Raw genomic sequence first — 15,960 nt, 5'->3', positions numbered from 1 at the left:
AGAGGTTGCTGAAGTTGTTTATCACCTCTAAGTTTACTGAAAAATAAAATAAATAAATGAATGCTAGGAGGCATTAAAGTTGTCCACTGATTTTTCTCTGTTTGTTGCCCGAATATGCTTAGTTCACAGTGACATCACCATGGTGGTTTTGTGTAAAACAAGACTTCATTTTAGAGTGCTGTAGTCTAGGGGCCTTTATTATACCCTGCCCTCCTACCAGCTTCTGTGCCCTGCACAGCCACAGCTTCAGCTTCGAACACGTCCCAGGGGCTCAGAGCACGTGCTCAGACACTGACGTGGAGTTTCAGGATCAATGAGCCCCTCCAGGTATTAAAAGCCAGCAACTGAATGCCTGTTAGTAATGATTAACTTTAAAAATACTAGCCATTCTGGGCAGATCCCTTTCCTTTCTAGGCAGGTAGCATTCCCAGGAATGTTGGTTTCCCATAAAATAGACAGTCTCTAGGTTATAAATTTGCCTCAGGGGACTTAGCTGTGCTTTTGATTTGAGAATGAATGTTAACCTTATGTATGAAACTTCAGTCTTCCAAGGAGGATTTTTAGAGATCTGTATGCTCTTTTTGACTGTTATCTAAAATCCTGGCTCTGTCTTATTTTTCTCAGTTATAAAATGGGTACACAGATCATCTTTATTGTATAGTTTTGAGGACTAAATTGATTGAAATGTGGTATCTAAACTGCTGATTTCAATGTCTAGCCCTTATAAGCTCTGCTGTAGGTTTTCTTCTCTCTTTTTCTTGCTTGGAAATTTTCAGCCTTAAGTTTATTCTTATGCAGTTTATTGTAAACTTAGAAAAACAAATGAAAAAAGATATTTATGCTGGTAGCTCTTCACTTCTGAGTTCTCACCTATACATGTAATAATTAGATCCAAAAAAATTGTCTTTGCTGTTGTCTACTTGGGTAATTCAGTTTGACTGTATTTAGTTTTTAGAAATGACAGTTGTCTGAAATGTGGAGGCGAGCAAAAGCCTGGAATTTGGGGCAGGAGTGGGGATTGAAACCTAAATGTTATGTCCTTAGTTATATTTTTTCCGAAGAATTGAATTAGTCTCTTGAAGGTTTATTTTCTCTTTTGTTATCAACTTTAAGGATAGATCCTCTTGCCTCCACCTATGTTGGAGTCTTGAGAAACGTTAACAGAACTTCTGAGCAGAGAAAATCCACTGGGGTGGAATCCAAGCTCTATGTAGATATGGAACATCATAGGTACTCAACAGATGTTAATAAATACCTCCTTCTATTGTTGAGACAAAATGGGGTTGATTTGGGTGTGCATTTAATGTTTAGTGAAAGGACCTTGTACCTAGAAATGGTATATTTTAAGGAGGACAGGAATCTGGATATTGAGGAAAATAGCATTGCTTCTTTCATATAAGATTATTCTCCATTTTTAATGTCTGTCATCCCCCAAATTGTAAGTTCCCTTGTGTCCATGACATATGCTGTCTTGGAAGCCCTTGCAATACATTGCTGTGGACACAGTAAGATTTCAATAGATCTTTGTTGATTGAAATCAAACATTTGGAAATCATGGAGGCAGAATTGATGAAGGGGTAAAAAGAGGGCCACAGGGAGAAAGGAAGAGAAACAGTCAAGGTAGAGGGGGAATCAAATATAGAAACTTCCTGGGAAAGACCAAGGTTGATGAGTGACTGACAATTTTTGTTTTCCTGAGAAAAGAAAAACTGGACATAAGAGAAACTTTAATCTGAAGAGCTAATCACCCAAATTATAAGAACTCTAAAATATCCCTCTCATTAGTTATCTTTTTGAGACAAAAAAAAAAGATAGTGGAAGTTATTATAATTTGCCCCAAGGATCTAGATAAATTTGTATGTGTATATAGTAATAGAAATTTGTGAGAAAAATTGTGGTATGCTGTAGTTTATAAATCATTTCAATGTTTTGACTTCTCACTAACCCTTTTTCTCTCTTCGTGATAGTAAGAAAAAAAAAATGTATAATTTTCCATTATTTGTAAGGGGGAGAATGTGCCAAGGAACCGTGTACACACACACACATCCACCTTTGGTTTCAGTAGGTGCTGATTTAATTAAGAAAAAGTGGAACTAGGTGGCAAAAAAGACAAACAAGAAAGCCCTGATAACAGAATGTAAACAGGTTCAAATATCAAAAGCAACAATACAGAGTATTCCAGTGTAAAGAACTTCTCTAAAAGGTTTAAATAAGATTAACATAAATATATGTACACACACACATATATGATGGAGGCCTTGCATTCAATGAACACAAATAAAAACATCAGAGAATATCATGACACAGGGATCACCTGATAATAATGAATAAACATCAGCTCTTCTTGGTCAAGTGACCAATATTATTTCACAGTTGACTGTGTTGAGGGCAGAGCCAATGACCTTTGCCCTGCATTTTAATAATTTACTATAGTTTTACATTAAATCAGAATATAATTGTGAAGAAAATTAGTGTTTCTTTGTGGGGAATGCAGAGTAATGCCACTAATTGCATGTATAAAAGCCTTCCTGAGGTTGTATTTTCCTGTTCTTTCTTGATTTAGAAAATTAAAACTACGGTAATTTTCCACTCTTTGTAAGAGGCAAAATGTGCCAGTGAAATGTATTCAGCTAACTTAAAATGTCAATGCTTTTGGCCATCTTTTTATGTCCAGTAATGACAAACTGTCAATTTCATTACGTTATTCAGGAATATACTAGCAACTTGTTGCAGATATCAGAGTAAGTGAATTTTTTGAAAGAGTTGTGATCTGAAAGAAGAAACAGTCTGATTTTTTTGTTTGTTTGTTTGCTTTTGGGTTGTTTTTTCTTTCACCTTAATATTTGAGTGACTTTATAGTTAGAGCAAATCACCATTTTTTTCTTGATAAAGGGAAGGACAATAGAGAATTCATTAAGTTAAACTTAGTAGAATAGAAAATTAAACAAATAGTGCTTGAGAATTATTTTTAGATACCTGGGGAACCTTTTTATCAGATGAAATATTATCAAGTAAAAGAATCAAGCTGATTTTAAAAGTATATGGAGTTTATTCACAAATATACAACCACGTGTACATCACTCTGGAACTTGGAAGGGTTAAATCGGACCACTGTGGGGTTGTGGGAAGTGTTTCCCAGAGTTGTCTAGTACCTTGAATTTGTTATGGATTCGATGTGTAGTGTTATTCTAAAACAGTTGCACCTGCTTTAGCTCTCTGTCTCAGGCTCGAAGCTGAAAAATTCAAAAAATGAAAAAGCTCAAGAAATGAATATTTCTGTTAATAACATGTTGGTATTTTTCCCCGACTCCATGAACATTCTTGATCTCACAGGCAAAATGCACAACCCAGGGCACTAGGGTTGGAATCCAGTGTTTATTCAAAAAGGCACCCTAAGGCAGTTAGAGAGGGAATGCTGCATGTATGGGGGGCGGGTAAAGGCAGCTGGAAACTAAGCTGATCTGGGCCCAAGCTGCAGCGACTGTCTTTACTAACTTGCTTTCTGAGAACTATGAGAGAAATGGAAATAATTTGAAGGACCCTGAAAGGATGGCATTTTGTTGCTTGTTCTCCTTATATGGAGCAAAGCAAACTGCAGTAACACTTCTCGGGAGCTGGTATTCCCTGCTGCCACGGGGACAGCCGTTTTCTGCGTGGAGGAGTTTGTTTATACCTTAAGAAATACAGTCTGTTTTGTTGATTAAATAAGCAAGAAAAAAAAAGTCATGCCTCATCCTCTGCTTTCAAACACTCCCCCAATTAGAAAATATCTCATAAAAATGCATCATGTGATACTATCTTGCTTTAGTCCCAAACCGAGTTCACTTGGATGTCTTCAAATTTGAGTCCTGAGGGAGTACACATTTGAGCTAAGAATGTAGTTACTCTGTCATGAAATAGGGAGCTTTGCCACTTGCTTGTTTTGGAAGGAAAATAAATTAAAAAAAGATTGCAGGGGATTTTAGTTATTATATCGTCAGGGCTCTGTTCAGAGTTGGTGGCATTCAAAGCTGGCTTTAGTCACAGCATGATGCCCCAAAAGTCCAAGTGTTCCCTTTCTTTCTTTCTTTCTTCTTTCCGTTTTTTTTTTTTTAAGCGTTACTTCACTGAGGCAGAGGGCTGCCTTTGAGTGACGTCACAAGTTTGAGCAGCTAGCAGCACAGGAGAAGGGAGGCTGGGTGAGTGACAGCCCAGCCTACTTTTTAATAGCTTTGTCATGTGACTGGGGACTGTAGTAAGACAGGTGCCTTCAGTTCACTCTCAGTAAGGGGCTGGTTGCCTGCATGAGTGTGTGCTCTGTGTCACTGTGGATTGGAGTTGAAACAGCTTGATTGGCGTCATTCAGGAGCTGGATGGCGTGGGACATGTGCAACCAGGACTCTGTATGGAGTGACATCGAGGTGAGCTGGGGCTGGGCTCGGCACTGCAGCCAGGACCGAAGCTTCCCTCGCGATGCAATTATTCCTGTGGGGGGGGGGGGGGGGGGAAGGGCTTGGGTTTGGGTGAGGAAAGGAGGCAGAAAAGTAGCCGGGGGCAGGCGCTTTTGGAAGAGAATCTCAATCTTATCTTAACTCCTATAAGTTTGCTATTTTAAGGCGACTCTGAGATACCTTGAACAAATCAAAGCTTAGCTGCTGTCATCAGGATCTGTTGCAGTTAGAAACTCTTTCCATGTGCCTTTGGCTCTGTTTCTACTCATATGCAATATTTATGCTCTAAGATATTGATATGAATCAGAAGCTGAAGTCTTTCCAGTGGTGTTTAGTGGCCTGGTTGGAAAAATGCCATTTCTATTTATAATAAGATGAAGATAAAAATATTAAAATGGATGGACTCAAATCTAGTCAGTTTTGACTCTAGTCTGGATTTTTTTTTCTTCTCTCTCTGTTCATCAGACGGAGAACTCAGAAAATCCTAAGTAATCCTGCTGGGCTATTTTAGATTGCTTTTCCCACAGAACACAAAACAACAAAAGCTGATTCCTTTAAAACTCCGCTGTGTGATTGAAAGCTTTGGCCAGCAAAAAGAAAAAAAGACCTGCTTTACGGTGCAAGGCTTTCCATTAGCATCTAGGCAGGGAAGCCAATGGTTAAAACTGTCTGTACCACGGAGAGCTGCCTGAAGCCGGAGAGAGAATAGAGTTTATGCAGGACTGTGTGTGGAGCTGCTCGCTGCTTGTGTAAAAATAGACGGCAATACATCAATTCCACAGTCTCTGCTGGCTACAATTCATACAGGGGGAGGAAAAAAAGCAAGCCGGTTTCCTCGTAATCTCTGGAGTCTAGAGTGACTAGCAGTGGGGGACGGAGGACGGCGGCATGTTTGCATTCAACACAATGGAATGTTCTCGGAAAGTTTGGCCAACTTGGGAAACAAGTGAAACTTTCTGTGGACTCTGGTGAGATGGACCCGAATTGAATTGCAGGGAGGATCTGAGTGGCTAACAATGAATCTGGCAAAGGGCTGAGAGAGCTTCCTCTGGGAAGCTGGGGGCACGTAGGGTAAGGGGAGGATCAAGGGCTACACGTGATTTGATTAAATAAGATGTCCATGTGGTACGGTGATACACATCTAAAGTGAAAATAATTTGGCCAAGGCTGTCTGCGAACGCATTTTTCTTCTCTAGCGAGGCATGCCCTGGATTCTTAACTCTTCGCTGGGTTTGCAAATGCTGGCTTCCTCTGCCCTCTCCTGCCTTGGCAGATGCGTTTTTGCGGATTGTAATTGTTCTTATCTTGTTGTGATTTCTTGGTAAGGTGGGAGAAATATGGATAATTCATATATCCTGTAGCTATTATGAGTCAGGGTTCTAAGTGGCTTCAAAGTCCTAATTGTCTTCGAGTAGCTGAAGTATCCTGTGGGTGGTTGGCTGGCACTGTGGGTCTCAGCTGCTGTAGTTTCATTTTTCCATCATGTATTATTCCTGATGCCGTTAGGAGTTGATTGAGGAACTAGATCATATGGAAATAGGGAAGATTTATTTTCATCATTGGCATTCCTGCAGTCATATTCAAAGAAGCATCAGAACCGTTTAGAACAGGGCTCTTTAATTTTGTGCTTAGGGAGGCGAGGTCTCGGGCTAATTGTCTAGCCGTGGATTGAGTTGTCGGTCGGTCGGCTGAGACCGGCCAGTCTCTCCTCTGTTGCACCGGAGGCAGTAGGCGGCTAGCAGCCCAGCCTTGGCGGCAGCAGCCCTGGGAATCACCTCCGCCAGGCTCAAATATTACGAGCAGCAGGTAGTGTAGGCCGCTTTCATTTTTTGAATCATTAATGTTTGCTGTCATCCTAAAACGTATTATGCCCTTTTGCACATAATGACAAGACAGCACGTTGGTTAATAAAGGCCTATATCACTGTAGCTACTCGGAGTCCCCAGTGTTGCACAGTTTAATGAAGGTGATGTCCAATAAGGTTACTAAGATTGATAGAGACAGTTCTGATGACATACACTCCACTAAGACTGTCACTCTTTACTGACCGCTGCCCTCCCCTCTCTCCCTTGCTTTGACTAATTTTTTTTTTAAGAAGTAAGATTCTTTTCTCGTTAATACAATTAATGTGGCCAAGTCCACTCTTTCTGCTCTCCCTCTCTTTAAAATTTACCATCAATGGCACAAAAACCTCCAAAAGGTTAATGGAGAATTATGCTTAATTATAATGATTCATTATCATCAGTGCAGTTAAGCTAATTTATTGTCTGCTCCTTAACTAAGAGAAAAGTCTGTTGGGGTGAAATAACATACAATAATTAGCCTTTTGTGTTTAGTGACTGCTTTCTCCTTTTAAATCTTATTATAAAATTAAGGCTGTGGTTGTGAAATAGCTGTCATAGTTGCAGAGAGGCAGTAGAATGTGTCTCTGTAAATTGCCATAAAGCACACCTGTTACAGATGTATAGGGAAGCAGTAAATACCAGCGTGTCAAATGAGGACAGTTACAGGGCTCGGACTGTTAAGCTGGCATCATCCAAAGACCAAATATAAATTAATAACAGGAACACTTGCTACCACTAATGTGTTTTAGATTATCAGGATAATGCCACGTTCAGAAGTCTTGATTTTATTAACACGTCAACATATGCACATTTCTCAGCCATAACAGAAGAGCAAAAATGAGACAAACTGACAGAGAGAAGAAAGGAAAGAAATATGTGAATGACAGCAGAGTAAAATACACACAAAAAATTGATCTGTCTTTTCAGTGGTTTTAAAAGTTACTGAAAAATACATATTTCTGAAAGGTTGAAGGGTTTTGAAGAGGGCATGCCTTTAGAGGGCTGTTAAAGAGAGAGACAGCAAGAAGTTGTCCACCAAATCAGTGTCAGCATTCCAAGACATGGGTTCTAGAGTGTGCTATCCACAAAAGGAATGTAAACCGAATGCACAGATAGTGTGTTATCTAACTTATTTTTTTATTTTCTTGTTGCTTTTGCTTTTTAAAGACTCTCCCCCAATCCTAGTAGTTTTTGTACCACTGAAAAAGTTTTCCCCTTGTCTCTGAATTGGTCATGTTGTAGAAGAGTTAACATTGTCTGTGTGTATTGTATTTGGAGGACAAGCAGTGAGCGAGTGTAGAGACTGGGACGTGTTACACCCATAACAAAGCATGAACATTGCACCAGAACAAAACCTTCTCTTCAGCCTAGCTTACTTATAAACCTAGTTTAGTATACCGACCTGCAACTTTGGGATAACTCCAATAATAAAAAAGGAAAGACCAATAAAATGATAAGGAAAGAGTCGCAATGGAGGTGATTGCTCTTCCTTGGCATTACCTTTGTGCCTGCCTTTCAGGATCTCTCTGGGGCCTGGTGGTTTTAGGGAGGAACTGCAGGAATGTTCAGGCTCCTCCCAGCCTCCCCTTACCAACTGCTGACTCCATTACCCAGTACCTACTTCTCAGCGTGGTGCTTACAATCACACTGCTGCATATGACCCGTGTAATGTAGCCTGCCAGGGATGACAGGGGTGCTTGAGAAAAAAATCTGCATGGAACTTATTTTATTCAAAATCTAAATGTCAAGCAGCATCTTCAGCTTCATGCCCAACTGCTGCCTGGATAGGAACAACTCCCCAGCATCTCTCCTGACCTTGGAGGGGAGGGCCGTGTGGTTGACACCTGGGAGGGTGTGTTTGCCAACTGAGACCCCTCGGCTTGCAGGTGGATTAGTCGTTATAGCTCTGATATCACCAGATCCCTGCAATAAGCAGTTTCTGCAGGGTTCTTCACAGATTGCAGTGCTGTTAGTGGTCAGATAGCCAGTTCAAAGTAGAAATCCGCCTCTTTCGGAAGAGGGTCCACTTTCTCAAAAAAGCCACCGTAGGGGACAGTTAACAGACCACTTACTGTATACAAGGAGGTGACAAGCAGCCCAGCCACAATAGAGGGTGTTTTAAGCCTCTCTATACATTGAAATCATTTTTTAAAACTCCAAAGAAAAAAATCATTCTTTTGAATTCACTTAGAGCAAAATATAAATGTTGAAGAAAAATATGGTTGTTGTGTGGTAGAGTGGTTTTTCTGTTCACACATCAGGTGATCCCAGTTGTATACATCCATCCACAGACCCACACGTGAGCACACAAGACTTGCTAGTTACACATAGTGAGAGATACAATGATAATAAGAAATGTGATTTCTGTCCTTCATCTCAAGGGACTTATTTTTGATCTGTTTAAGATGAAGTTCAGAAGCTCATGAAAAGTCAAGTAAGAGTAAAAGATTTAAATAACAATTCAAGAGAACCATGGACACGTTAAAGGACTCTGCATCATTAGTTGCTAAATGAATTATATGGATTATAATAGTTAAAAGGAGCGTAAGTGGAGAGTTTTCCTGGTATAGTTCTTATTTTTTTCTCATTTAGTAATCATTTATTTTGTCTCTCTTATATGTGATGGCAATTCCAAGGTGAAATCAAATTTATAACTTTCCCTCAAAGAGCTTCCCTGATGGCTTACATGGTAAAGAATCCTCCTGTAATACAAGAGACCTGGGTTCAATCCCTGGGTCAGGAAGATCCCCTGGTGAAGAGAATGGCAACCCACTCTACTGTTTTTGCTTGGAGAATCCCATGGATAGAGAAGCCTGGTGGGCTAAAGTCCATCGGGTTGCAAAGAGTCAGACAGGACTGAGCAACTTTCACTCAAAGTGCTTATATTCTGGGACTACCCTGGTGGTCCAGTGGATAAGACTCCGTGCTCCCCATACAGGAGGGCCCAGGTTCAATTTCTGGTCAAGGAATTAGATCCCACATGCCACAACTAAGAGTTTGCATAACACAAGGAAAAGATCCCGCATGCTGCAACTAAGACCTGAAGAGCCAAATAAATAAATAATTTTTTAAGAGCTTATTCTCTTTTTAAAAAAAGAGTGAGTGAAATTTTGCATATAGTTAACCAGAAAGCAATTTGAAACTTGGTAAGTGCTTTCAAAGAGGTACAAACAAATCTAAATTTATTTCTAACTGGACAAATAGGATGACTTCATGGAAGCATGGCATTTACCATGGATTTGGAGGTTGAGTTTGGGATGGAATGGTTCTGGCAAAGTATCCTTTGGGAGCAAAGGGAGTTAAAGAGTCTAGGATGTTTTTTTCTAGGGACTAAAACCCTGGAAACCAGCTTTGGTGGTGTTGTTGAATTAACCAGGCTTAATTCCTATCACATGCTATTACAGTTTAATAAATTCCTGCAGTTAATGAAAGTTTGTTGTGGTTTTTTTTTTTCTCCCTGCCTCCTGCAGTGTGCTGCTCTGGTTGGTGAAGACCAGCCTCTTTGCCCAGATCTTCCTGAACTTGACCTTTCTGAACTAGACGTGAACGACTTGGATACAGACAGCTTTCTGGGTGGACTCAAGTGGTGCAGTGACCAATCAGAAATAATATCTAATCAGTACAACAACGAGCCTTCAAACATATTTGAGGTAAGGACAGCCCTTCAGGAAAATTAATTTCTCATTGAACTTGGTTTAGGCCATGCTAACATGATTATTGGCCTGAAAGCATAATGGGTTCTTACTTTGCTGTCACCAAAAGACTTTTTAATCATAGTTAGGTACTTCCTATTTTGTGGAAAAACAATATTTGGAAAACAAATGGCTTTTTTTGTTGTTGTTGAGAATTAAGGCTCTGAGGACCCATAACAGAGTGTATCAAACTCTGTTGAAATACTGAGAGATTGTGAAAGAATGAATGACAAAGAAGAGTAAATGACTAAACCTGTTTTTTCCTGTCTATTTCCCACAGAAAATGGCACCTAATGTAAAACGTAAAAGAATGCATTTCCTTTTAACCAAAGGGCTAGGTCTACCTTTACTTATTTTACAAAGTAGGGTTATAAAATAGTAGGCAGGGTTTTTTTTTGTTGTTGTTGTTTTTTTACTATTAATATTATATTTTGATCATACCTCTGATTTCTTTATATTATGGGAACTTCTACACCTGACTACCCTGGTATTTACTTATAATTTAGTCAAAATTAATTTACCTTTCACTAGTGAAAATTGGAGAAGGCAATGGCACCCCACTCCAGTACTCTCGCCTGGAAAATCCCATGGACAGAGGAGCCTGGTGGGCTGCAGTCCATGGGGTCACTAGGAGTCGGACACGACTGAGCGACTTTACTTTTACTTTTCACTTTCCTGCACTGGAGAAGGAAATGGCACCCCACTCCAGTGTTCTTGCCTGGAGAATCCCAGGGACGGTGGAGCCTGGTGGGCTGCCGTCTATGGGGTCGCACAGAGTCGGACACGACTGAAGTGACTTAGCAGCAGCAGCAGCAGTGAAAATTACCTCCCAGACTGTAGACTCTTTATTATAAGCCTACCCTATAATAAAGAATGTTAATCTGCACCTATTAAAGTGTTACTTTGAGAAAAGACGTTCTTTCTCACAAGATCAGTACTCATTTACTTGAAAATGAATGATTTCTTATGGGGAGAAATGAAGCGGTTACTCTAGCAAGTAAAATGAGTTGGGTGGGATTGTCAAGTCAACTAGTTTTCAGTGTTGCCACCTCCAGCGACACCATTCTCATGTAACATTTTCTACCTCCCATGTGCCAGGATTCATACAAAGCACTATAAACTTATTTTTTATCTACCAGCAGAGACACTTCTTACACTTCAATGTTGTTTGGTTGAAATCTCGAGTCATTAAGAAAACCAATTTTACAATATTTATTGAGTTTTTCCAGCACCCAGCACATAAAAGGCACTGAATAAATGTTTATTGAGTCATTAAGAAAGCCCATTTTACAATATTTACTGAGTTTTTCCAGCACACAGAAGGTGTTGAATAAGTGTTTCATGAGCAGTGAGTGAAGGATGAATATGGTAGATTCAGCACAGTAATAGTAACAGCAAAGCGGCCAACATCTTGGAACACTTTTGCTTTACATACGCCATCACCCTCATCCCTCAAAACAACCTATTATTGTTTAGGTACTCTTCTTGTGATTCTCATTTTACGTGTGCTGACAGTGAGTTTAACAGAGGCTAAGTGATTTTCCCCAAATCACACCATTGACACAGACGTGGGATTTGAACCCCAGGTGTATCTGACTTCAAAGTCTATTACCATTGATTAAAAATAGAATAACTGAATTTGGGTGACAGCCATCCTTTACAAAGACATATCAAGCTGCTTCTTTGCTCAATATATTTAAAAATAGAACAGAATCTTTGCTTTCAGTGTTGGTTGACATGGAAGCAGGTATATAGCTGGTGCGCTTGAGGTGGCTGTAGATTCTGTCAGCGGCTAAGATTTTATAATACGTCTGGAGCATTAAGTGGGTCTTAGAAGAGTGCTTAAGGTAATGGAGTTAAGGCTGGGGAGGAGGAATCAGGTGGAGGAAACACTGAGGGTTTGTGGTTAGTTATACTTTCCCAGGCTTCTCAGCCGGGTCTCGGAAAGTTCATGTGAGGACTTGGCTGGTTCGAACTGGTAAATTGAACATTCCTCATCCAGTACACTTGTCAGGTTACAGGCCCATTTTAAGTCATGCTGCATTAAATAAACAGTACTTTTAAAAATGTTCATCCCCATAGTCCTCTTATCTAAAAATCGGCTATTTCATATTGGGTGAATGCCATGCATTTTGCAGAGGATGGTTAGGGAATAACTGGAAAGGGGTGTGTGTGTGTGTGGGTGTGTGTGTGTGGGTGTGTGTGTGCACGTGCGCGTGCATGCATGCGTGCATGTGTGTGTGTGTGTGTTGGAAGGGGTGGTGGCATGATAGCTGGTGCCTCCTTGGTGGGCTGGTTGCAAATTCAGGGACCTGTGTCCCTGAATTTCATGTTGTGACACCTGGATAAGGTACTTCCCATTAACATTTTCAGAGGACTTGGTTTGGCAACTCGTTAGATATCTATGGATGCTGTATCTGCATGAAGACACCCCTTTTGTTTTCCTGTGTAACTTTCTACCACTGACAGAATTGTTTTCAACACTCTAAACACAAGGTTTATTCACTTAACCTGTCATTAAGTCATTTTAAACCAGTGGTTCTCAACCAAAGGCAATTTTGTCTACCTGGGGACATTTAGTATTGTCTGGAGGGATGTTTAACTGTCAGGACTGAGGGCAGGGGGATGCTGCTGGCAATTAGCGGGTAGAGACCAGAGATGTTGTTTAACAGCCTACAAGGCATAGGATGACTTCCAACAACAAAGAATCATTTGACCCCAAATGACCACAGTGGAGAAACCCTGTTATTTTTTTTTTAAAATAGTTACTCGGAATTTTTAGAAAACTCTAAAGATGAATTGGTCAGATTTCTGAGAGAGAAAATAAAGTTAAGATACAGGATACAAAGACTTAGAAGCCATATAAAATTATTGAGATGCCCAGGGCCTCAGGACTGATATGTCAGAAATTCTCTTAGTGGCAGACAGCAAAAAAGTGACTCTATATAGAAGTTCCCATAACATTTTCTCTGATGTCACAAAACCCATCCTTCTTTGTGGATTAAAGGGTAATAAGGCCATGTGTGGCAACACTGTTTCACCCAGCAGCATTCTCAGCATTTGTATAGAGAAAAGATGCCTCTGCTCTTTACCCTCGAGTGTTAAACTCAGACATCTTTTGTATAATGCAAAAAGAAAAGTGTGTTTTGAGCATCGGTGGAATTCTAAAACTGTGTTGTCCCCTGTGAAGAAGCTCTATAGGCAACAGAATAACCCTGGAATGGCTACAGCTTTGCACGTCGCTTCTCCCAAAGCTGCGTCACCCCAGGTACTCCCAGCGCCTGTGACTTTAAACCTGTCACAGCGGACTTTCACCTGTGCTTGCTCACTCTCCTCCTGTTCTCAAAATCCTGCCTCATCACATTTGTGAAGGCCTTGTACTTGACCAAGCCCAACAGTCATGGTCTCTGCCACCTCTGATCTGCCAATAACAAACATTATCTACCTCGGATTCCCAGAATAAAATAAGGCGCTGAGTTGTTCAACGCTTTTCCCTGACTCAAATAGCACATTGATGACACTGCTGGAAACTGGCCACAGGGTTTCTGAATTCTCATCAAAACAGGAAGAAAGAGGGTATTTAAGAGTTACATTTAGTACTGCAGAATATTTAAATGTTGGGAATAAATAGAAATTTCTTCCTTTGACCTCTTCCATACATTTGAGTCTAAGGTTAATGTTTATGTAACATAAGAAGAAGAAAATGAAAGAATGAAATTGAATGTCCTGATTTGGGAAACAGTGAGTTTCTGAACGGGAGCAGGGTGAGCAGACACACAATTGTACATGCTGGTTGAGTAACTGGGCACACAAACAGCGATCTCTGTTTGCACAGCCTGTTTGGATGTGTAAATGCAGGTGACCAGGTATGATTCAGAAGCCATTCTGTGAAACAGGGCACAGGGCCTATAGGTGCAGCGCCCAGTGAATCTGATCCATGTGTCAGGAAAACAGGATGCTGTCCCTGGATCGACTGGTAGCAAGATTTATGTTTCAGAATATTGCAACACAACTTCCTTCTCTGTTGCTTTGTGCATTGTTCGAAGAAGGAGAATAAAGGAGTACTTTTACAGCATGACAGTGTGTAAAGATGGGTCACATAGCTTAGGTTAAATAACACATTGGCTCTTCTGGGACATTGTGGGCCACCTTGTTTCTGCTTTAATTTTTTTTTAAATCAAGGTATAGTTGATTTATGATGTCATATTTATTTATTCATAATTTTTGGCCACACCCTGTGGCAGGTAGGATCCCAGTTCCCTGACTAGGGATCAAACACATACCCCCTGCTTTAGAAGGCAGAGCCTTAACCACTAGGCCACCAGGGAAGTTCCATCACTGCTTTATTTTAACCTCTGCTTTAATGCCTCTGTGATTCCAGTGAATGGGCGTCTTTCATTCATTGACTTGTTACTTCTGAATGCAGCTACTTGGCTTCTTTAAAACATGGAGAGTAAGAATGTAACTGTCTCTAGGTCATTCCTCATAATATGTTCTGAAGTCTGCCTTTGCTAATGTGGAGAGAAGGGCTCTCAGCTGTGGCCTGCATTCACGTTGGCTAATTGCTGGAACTCGCAGGAAGGTCTGATACTGTGAACTTTTGTAAAAGAAAAAAAGATGGTTTCCAGTTTTCTTATCTGTAAGGTGTCCTGTTTTATGCTCTCAAGGGAATGGTGGATGAAAGCTTTCAAGAATATTCGATCATTCTGGTGGAAATATAGATGAATTTACACTTTTTCCTTTAACTTTGTAGTCTAATTTTTTCAACAATGGGCATATATTCTATACCTATGAAAAGTTGAAAAAAATCTTGGCTATTCAAAAAAACTGAGTATTTGAGGAACAGAGAACCAGCTTGTCTTGTTCACTGAAGTTTTCCTAGGTGATTTCTTAGAAAACAGGAGAAAGTATGTACTCAGTAAATAATTGCAACCTTATGAATGGATTAGCTATCATATGTTTATTGATGGTATGAACTGCCTTAGGTAATGTGAAAACTACATATAAAGCGCCAAAGATCTATTTCCTAAAAGACTTTAAATCTAGTTTTGGAGGGTAAATGGTGAAATGAGAAATGATTAGAAAAGAATGAAAAAGACTGTGCATACAAGCATGCATATACATGTATGTGTTCATATATATCAGCAGCTGGAAGATGTGAGGTGGCGTATATTCATGTGTATGCACACATGTACATTTACATGCATGGGGTTATATACTACATATATATTCAGTTCAGTTCAGTCGCTCAGTCGTGTCCGACTCTTTGCAACCCCATGAATCGCAGCACGCCAGGCCTCCCTGTCCATCACCAACTCCCGGAGTTCACTCAGACTCACGTCTATCGAGTCCGTGATGCCATCCAGCCATCTCATCCTCTGTCGTCCCCTTCTCCTCCTGCCCCCAATCCCTCCCAGCATCAGAGTCTTTTCCAATGAGTCTTTTGGCAAATACTGCAAAACTATGTGTTTGCATATGTACTTGTATGTGTGTGTGTGTGTATTCTAGCGTATACTGAGGGAATCAGCAAGAATAATGTCACCAAGGCTGATGATAGAATAAGAGTGATGGGTTTTCATGGACAGGTTATGAAAGCGAAGGGCTTGGTTTACTCAAGTGAATTATGTATTAATGGGAACACAGGAATAAGAGGAGTAAGTCTGGATTTAGGGTAGGTACAAGATTATGCCAGGTCATGAGAATCCAGTTGCAAATATTTAGTTTCCACAATAGCAATTAGGGTGCTAGTGAAGATTTTTAGCAGGAGAGCAATGTGATGGAGACGGTATTTAAAGATGATCATTCTGATCATTGTGAGAGCCATGGAGAAGCCAAAAGTAAAGGAGTCTGACAGCAGGCTCTGCTGCATTCCAAACCCCATGCGATGCAGGCGCGGAGAAGGGACAAGGTGACAGCAGGGATGGTGTCCAGGGAACAAAACCTGAAGCACCTCGAAGGAAAATTCCATCAGTACTGACAAATATGAGTTAGGTT

At 40.4% G+C, this 15,960-nt stretch overlaps 1 protein-coding gene across 1 annotated transcript in view; it reads left to right on the top strand.

Annotated features, from left to right (window-relative positions):
• The first annotated feature begins 4,281 nt into the window (after window positions 1-4,281).
• The window catches only part of PPARGC1A (PPARG coactivator 1 alpha), a 104,391-nt gene continuing 92,712 nt past the window's right edge, over window positions 4,282-15,960 (top strand). Inside the window, exons 1-2 of the mRNA XM_052641799.1 lie at window positions 4,282-4,400; window positions 9,745-9,924. Of these exons, the coding sequence (XP_052497759.1) occupies window positions 4,353-4,400; window positions 9,745-9,924 (228 nt within the window). The 5' untranslated portion in view covers window positions 4,282-4,352. The remainder of the gene's footprint in view (window positions 4,401-9,744; window positions 9,925-15,960) is intronic.

Source organism: Budorcas taxicolor, chromosome 6, assembly GCF_023091745.1.
Source record: "Budorcas taxicolor isolate Tak-1 chromosome 6, Takin1.1, whole genome shotgun sequence".
NCBI lineage: Eukaryota > Metazoa > Chordata > Mammalia > Artiodactyla > Bovidae > Budorcas > Budorcas taxicolor.
This window is presented reverse-complemented; position numbering and strand designations above follow the sequence as displayed.